Genomic DNA, 6,777 nt, shown 5'->3' on the forward strand with positions numbered 1-6,777 from the left:
ATTTCCCCGCTGTGCTTTAAAGATGAGTTAGAATTGTAAATGCTCAGTACCTTGCAGATTAGGCAGTTGTAATATGTAACAGGAAGCTTCTCTCTTAATTGGTCTCATCGTGATGTAGCCATTTAAAGATATATAACGTCGATATTAAAGAGAACTAATTATCAGAGTCTTTCCTCATTAGCTAGGCTAACTGCGCGCCGTGCTTGTGGCGTTATGCGTTTTGCCGTACCCTCGTGTGCGCACGCTCATGTTCTGGCCTGCGTGTTCCCTCCTGCTGATCCGTATGTGCGCGCACGCGGTTTTTCCGCAGAGATCGGGATGAGGAGGAGTCTATGGAGTGTCCACGTGGGGCACAGGAGGTGACGAGGCAAGAGCAGCAACAGCTCGAGAAGATTGAACTGGAGCACCACGTGCAGGCCATGCACACAGACATGGACATGCAGCAGCATCATCAGCAGCAGCAGCAGCAGGCTCCACATGATTTGCATAAGCAGCAGGCCGCGAAGGAGCGGGAGAGGGAGATCGCGAGGCAGCGGGAGCAGGAGAGGCGAAGGAGAGAGGCGGTGAGAATTATTGCACTTCGTTCGAACGGTTTCATTTGCCCCAGAGAAAACTTGTCAATTGCACGAGTTAAAACCCGCGATGCTACGGCGGCCTGTTTTTTTTAATTAATTTTACGTGCGTGTGTTTGTGTGTGCATGCAGCTGGCAGGAACCATTGATATGAATTTCCAAAAGGACCTCATGGCAACATTTGAAGAAAACCTCTTTTGATTTGCGAGTGACGGCCAACGGAGTCTGTGGAACCGGGACATGAGATCCGCTCGTGAACCTGGACACAAGCTCCGGTCGTGAACCTGGACACGGCTCCGCTCGTGAACCGGGACACGAGCTCCACTCGTGAACCGGGACACGAGCTCTGGTCGTGTCCAGGTTCACGAGCTCCACTCGTGAACCGGGACACAAGCTCCAGTCGTGAACCTGGACACGGCTCCGTTCGTGAACCTGGACATGAGTTCCGCTCGTGAACCTGGACACGAGCTTCACTCGTGAACTTGGACACGAGTTCCGCTCGTGAACCTGGACACAAGCTCCACTCGGGAAGCGGGACATGAGTTCCGCTCGTGAAGCGGGACACAAGTTCCCCTCGTGAACCTGAACACAAGTTCCCCTCGTGAACCTGAACACAAGCTCCACTCGTGAACCTGGACACGAGCTTCACTCGTGAACCTGGACCCAAGTTCCGCTCGTGAACCTGGACACAAGCTCCGCTCGTGAACCTGGACACGAGCTTCACTCGTGAACCTGGACACGAGCTTCACTCGTGAACCTGGACACGAGCTTCACTCGTGAACCTGGACACAAGCTTCACTCGTGAACCTGGACACGGCTTCACTCGTGAACCTGGACACGGCTCCACTCGTGAACCTGGACACGGCTCCGCTCGTGAACCGGGACACGGCTCCGCTCGTGAAGACGATACAGCCGACCTGGTTATTCGCGAGGGGGCACAAACGTTATGCAACTCCGTCGGGAGGCATCGGACCGGACCGCCAACAGCCGATCAGAGGACGTCTTACACTGACATTGCTCATAACCGATTACCGTGATGGCGCCGCACATGGATTCGCAGTGTTTGGTTTGAGCAGCTTAGCCGCTGGGATGTAACCAAAATGTTTCCCTTTGAACATTGGAGTGATGTGTGCAGTCTCTGACCACTGACATGCGCAGACTTGCATCGTCGTAGGCTTTGATTTTCAGGTGTGCACTAAGATGTAAATGATGCCACATATGACTGCACTAACATATCGACTCCTATCAGAGCAGTGGGGAACAGCTGCACCAGGTCGCAAGTCCCACGCGGGAGAGTACCTCTGGTGCCAGAGCGCTTTACAACCGGTGGGCAGCTCCCCCAAGGCTGCTCGAGCCACAGTTTGAGTGGTATTATTGGTCCAGGGGGATGAGTTTGGTGAAGTCAAAATTGAAGGGTGGGTGGAGCGTTCTTGCCTTTAGGGCGGAGGGAAGCGAGTTTTGGTGAGGGACACGTCTGTTCGAGGGAGGAAAGGGTTTGTAAGTGGATGTGCCATTGCGAGAATCCCTGCAATTGCACATCCACTTTTCTGCCACCAGAAATAAACGTTTTTTTTATTTCGTTGAGACCATCCCAAAGTTTGATTTTGCAATCATGTTACTTGAGTACACCTTCGAATGAGAGTCTTCTCTGCAAGGCCACATAAAACATGGTTACTTCTCTACCGGTGAATGCCAAGCAAACCAAAGTGTGTGTCCATAAGTGATCCTGTCCGGATAGCGGCTGGCATTCATGGCCATGTAACAGGTGAAGAAAAGAAACACAATTATTTTCTCACTGAGAGGGGGGAAAAAAAAGAGTCGTGAATTTACCGCTACGATTCTTTGCGCAAAAGCTTCATGTGCTATTGGGACGAGAAATTGATTGCATTTTGCATCTAATTCATGGAGCTCACGTCAGCGTGTGGATAAACACGCACGCGCCTAAGAAACCCCTCGGCGTTTGGTTTGTCGCACCGTTGAGTCGCATCGCCCCCTCTGCCAGACTCACGGCTTCACTGGGACGATTGGGCAGTGAGGACAATGCCCCTCACATTACAATGACCCCCCTCCCCCCACTGGGGCTGTGCACCGCAGTGGTTTTTGAAAATGGGAGCGGCTTCGTTGGGTTTGCCGGCAGTCGGATGTCTAATATATGCACGGATCCTCCTCCTTCACGTTGACTGCTCAGTGGCTCTTGATCCAATCACGCCCGACTGCTCTCGTAGAGTGTGACCACGCTGCGACTTGGCTGACCATGTGCTGCCTCTTTAAACGAACAACGCCGCAGCTACGTTGCCCTGACGGCCACGTCGCCTTCTGAATCGAAATAGGGGCTGCGGTGTGTGATTTTTGTTTTTTTGCGCGTGTGCCACATCTCTCTGCCCTGGCCCGAGCCCCTTACACCTAATCACACTTTAAATCCTTGCCATCCACGTACATAGCTTCATTGGCCATTCCACATTCCTAAGTCCACATTTGTATTATTGACTGCAACCCCCCCCCCCCCCCCCGTGTCTCGCTGTCCGCAATCGACCGCGCGCATTTTAATCTGGCCACTCGCACACATTCATATTCCGACAGAGATTCTCATTGGCACTTTGCGGATTCAAGTAGGCTCGTGGCGGCTGTTGGGTGAAATATTTGTTTCAATCTTTAACTGCACGTGCAGAAAGTGAAGCTGCCTCGCGTGGGTCGCCTGCGCTACGGACTGCCGTCTGCGTTCACGCGAAGTGACTCGTAATGTAAACCCAGCGAGTGTCCAATATGTGCGTGCAACCTCCCCACACCGGTGGCCAGGTGGGATAGCTCGAGCCTTTCCAGATGTCGGCATTACAGAGCGTGGAGATTATGCGAATCCTGCGTTTGAAAAGTAGAAGGCGTCAAATATTTTCAGCCGCTGGAATGGGACAATGCAATTCCTCGTTAACAAGCAGGCGTACGGCTGGGTCATTCATTAGGCCTATTCAAATAGTCGACCCTTTGAATTCAAATTGCCCCTTGATCTCTCTGGCTCCACAAGAGTGTACCCATTCTATCGCCTTTTTTATAAGTCTCGTCAAATGTTAATGTTACATTTGCCGTAATGACGGCCGTGTCTGAAGAAGTTGTGGGACCGCGGCTGTGGTTGAAACCTGGAGGCGTTGGTGGAGACGACGACGATGATGATGATGATGACGAGACCGAGGAGGGAGCTGCGAGGCTGTGGCATTGACTCCGTCCAGCTCTACTTGAAACCATTTATATTTTGAATCTCTTGATGGCGATGTCATTTTTTTTATTTGTAAGCACATGTATGTTGGATTTTATGCCTTTGACGTGGAGGTTTACTCGATCAGTTTCTGTTCCGTATTTTTGTGTTCATATTTCTCCCTGCCCCGGCCTTTGCTCTCTCACTCCTCATGCCATCTGGCGCGTTGGCTCCCTGTCTGGATTATTACCCGTTCCCCCTCTCCGCCGTTTTCCCTGGCGAGGTGTCCCAGTATTTTTTTTGTTACGTCCACCAATGTCTTTGTGATCCTTTGTCGAGGACCCATATTGCCCAAATTCACGCACGGGATTGGGGGTGGGGGGGGTTGAGCTGCTGACGGTTTAAATCCTGCCGACGTGCAATTGCCGATTGATTTGTATCGTACGTCTCTGTGATGATACTACTACGACTCTTGGAGGTGATGAAGACGATCATCCCCTTACCTCTCTCAGCGTCTCACTGGCAGTTCATGCCGACAGGAATCGTCAGCGCGCACCGCTCCCCGTGCCGCCCTTCCCAACTTTAACTTGTGTATTTTGTTAATTGATGAAAATTACTTGAACCTGTTGTAATCTTTACAAAGTAACCTTTAAAGGCGCGTTTAAATAGCAAAAGACAGTTCTCCCCAAGTGTCGGTGTTTGAGATGGGCGCGAGATCGGTCGACATTGTGACGCATACAGTACCCACAGCGACTCGTTAAAACAAAACACACACATCCACAGGAATATAGATGTGCAAGATGTTCGGTTTTCTATGAAGGGGCTGACGTGTGGGGTTCGAGTAGGGAGTGTGGAGCATCTTGTCAAGTATTGTAAATGCTATTTCTGTTTCACACTGTGGGACTTATTCCAAACTGGTGGTTCAGTTTGTTTGGGGGAAGCTGCAGGTTTCCACCCCCACCCGTTTTGGCAGGGGACCGGTCATCGGCTGCCGGGGATGGACGGGCCCCCACCGTGGATGACTGCGCGCGCACACAATGCCCCTCACCCTTGCACCCAAAACACATGTGCGCGGTGTTAATGAAGCCGTGGTGGTTGGTGGTGGTTGGTGGGGGGGGGAGATCACAGGTCGTGGAGGATCGGAGGAGGCCTTCGGCTGACCTCTGTGACCTCGCTTTGAATGAAGCGTTGAGCAAGCGAGGTGCCGGGGGTGGGGTGGGGAGTAAATCCGCTGAACCACCACCCCCCCCCACCGCTCCCAACTCTGCGCTGATCATGGCTCCTTGCCGACGAAGATGAACGGCCACTGGACGAGAAGCGGACGAGCGGCGTACCTTCGGGAGGAGGAGGAGGAGGGGGGGTGAATCCCAATTCCGTACGACGGCGATTGCCTTTTGGTGTGGAGCTGTTGATCTGTAGGGATCGTGGTTTGTTGCGAGGTTACTTGGCGGGACTTTGTAAAATAAAGTGCATCAAAATGTCGTCGTGCCCTGCCGGTGGTGGTGTTGCGGATGATAGTTCGGAGGTAACTCTCTGCGGGGGGGGCGGGGGGGCACGCATTGATGAGGCATTGCGAGTCGCGTGCCTCCAAAGCACTTTATGGTCGTGCTCCGCTGTTCATATTTATACACAGAGTGAGTGTGTCTCTCCACACAGTGAGTGTGTCTCTCCACACAGAGTTGAGTGTCTCTCCACACACAGAGTGAGTGTGTCTCTCCACACAGAGTGAGTGTGTCTCTACACAGAGTGAGTGTGTCTCCACACAGAGTGAGCGTGTCTCCACGCAGAGAGTGAATGTGTCTCTCCACACAGAGTGAGTGTGTCTCCACACAGAGTGAGTGTGTCTCTCCACGCAGAGTGAGTGTGTCTCTCCACACAGTGAGTGTGTCTCTCCACACAGAGTGAGCGTGTCTCTCTACACAGAGTGAGTGTGTCTCTCCACACAGAGTGAGTGTGTCTCTCTACACAGAGTGAGTGTGTCTCTCCACGCAGAGAGTGAACGTGTCTCTCCACACAGAGTGAGTGTCTCTCCACACAGAGTGAGTGTGTCTCTCCACACAGTGAGTGTGTCTCTCCACGCAGAGAGTGAGCGTGTCTCTCCACACAGTGAGTGTGTCTCTCCACGCAGAGAGTGAGCGTGTCTCTCCACACAGAGTGAGTGTGTCTCTCCACGCAGAGTGAGTGTGTCTCTCTTCACAGAGAGTGAGCTTGTCTCTCCACACAGTGAGTGTGTCTCTCCACGCAGAGAGTGAGCGTGTCTCTCCACACAGAGTGAGCGTGTCTCTCCACACAGAGTGAGTGTGTCTCTCCACGCAGAGAGTGAGCGTGTCTCTCCACACAGTGAGTGTGTCTCTCCACGCAGAGAGTGAGCGTGTCTCTCCACACAGAGTGAGTGTGTCTCTCCACGCAGAGAGTGAGCGTGTCTCTCCACACAGAGTGAGTGTGTCTCTCCACGCAGAGAGTGAGCGTGTCTCTCCACACAGAGTAAGTGTGTCTCTCCACGCAGAGAGTGAGCGTGTCTCTCCACACAGAGTGAGTGTGTCTCTCCACGCAGAGAGTGAGCGTGTCTCTCCACACAGAGTGAGTGTCTCTCCACGCAGAGAGTGAGCGTGTCTCTCCACACAGAGTGAGTGTGTCTCTCCACACAGAGTAAGTGTGTCTCTCTACACAGTGAGCTTGTCTCTCCACACTGAGTGTCTCTCCACACAGTGAGCGTGTCTCTCCACACAGTGAGCGTGTCTCTCCACACAGAGTGAGCGTGTCTCTCCACACAGTGAGCGTGTCTCTCCACGCAGTGTGAGTGTGTCTCTCCACACAGTGAGTGTCTCTCCACACAGAGTGAGTGTGTCTCTCCACACAGAGTGAGTGTGTCTCTCCACACAGAGTGAGCGTGTCTCTCCACACACAGAGTGAGTGTGTCTGTCCACACAGAGAGTGAGCGTCTCTCCACACAATGAGCGTGTCTCTTCACACAGAGTGAGCGTGTCTCTCCACGCAGAGTGAGCGTGTCTCTCCGCA

The 6,777-nt window shown here is 52.8% G+C and overlaps 1 protein-coding gene across 4 annotated transcripts in view; it reads left to right on the forward strand.

Annotated features, from left to right (window-relative positions):
• Positions 1-5,240, forward strand: part of LOC116938941 (uncharacterized) — a 41,965-nt gene extending 36,725 nt beyond the window's left edge. For all 4 annotated transcript variants that reach the window (XM_032946696.2, XM_032946695.2, XM_032946694.2 and 1 more), the window contains 2 exons: positions 311-563; positions 705-5,240. In XM_032946696.2, the coding sequence (XP_032802587.2) occupies positions 311-563; positions 705-773 (322 nt within the window). In that variant the 3' untranslated portion in view covers positions 774-5,240. The remainder of the gene's footprint in view (positions 1-310; positions 564-704) is intronic.
• Positions 5,241-6,777: the final 1,537 nt, after the last annotated feature.

The sequence above is a fragment of the Petromyzon marinus genome, chromosome 5, assembly GCF_048934315.1.
Source record: "Petromyzon marinus isolate PM22_M1 ecotype Great Lakes invasive population chromosome 5, UKy_Petmar_22M1.pri1.0, whole genome shotgun sequence".
NCBI lineage: Eukaryota > Metazoa > Chordata > Hyperoartia > Petromyzontiformes > Petromyzontidae > Petromyzon > Petromyzon marinus.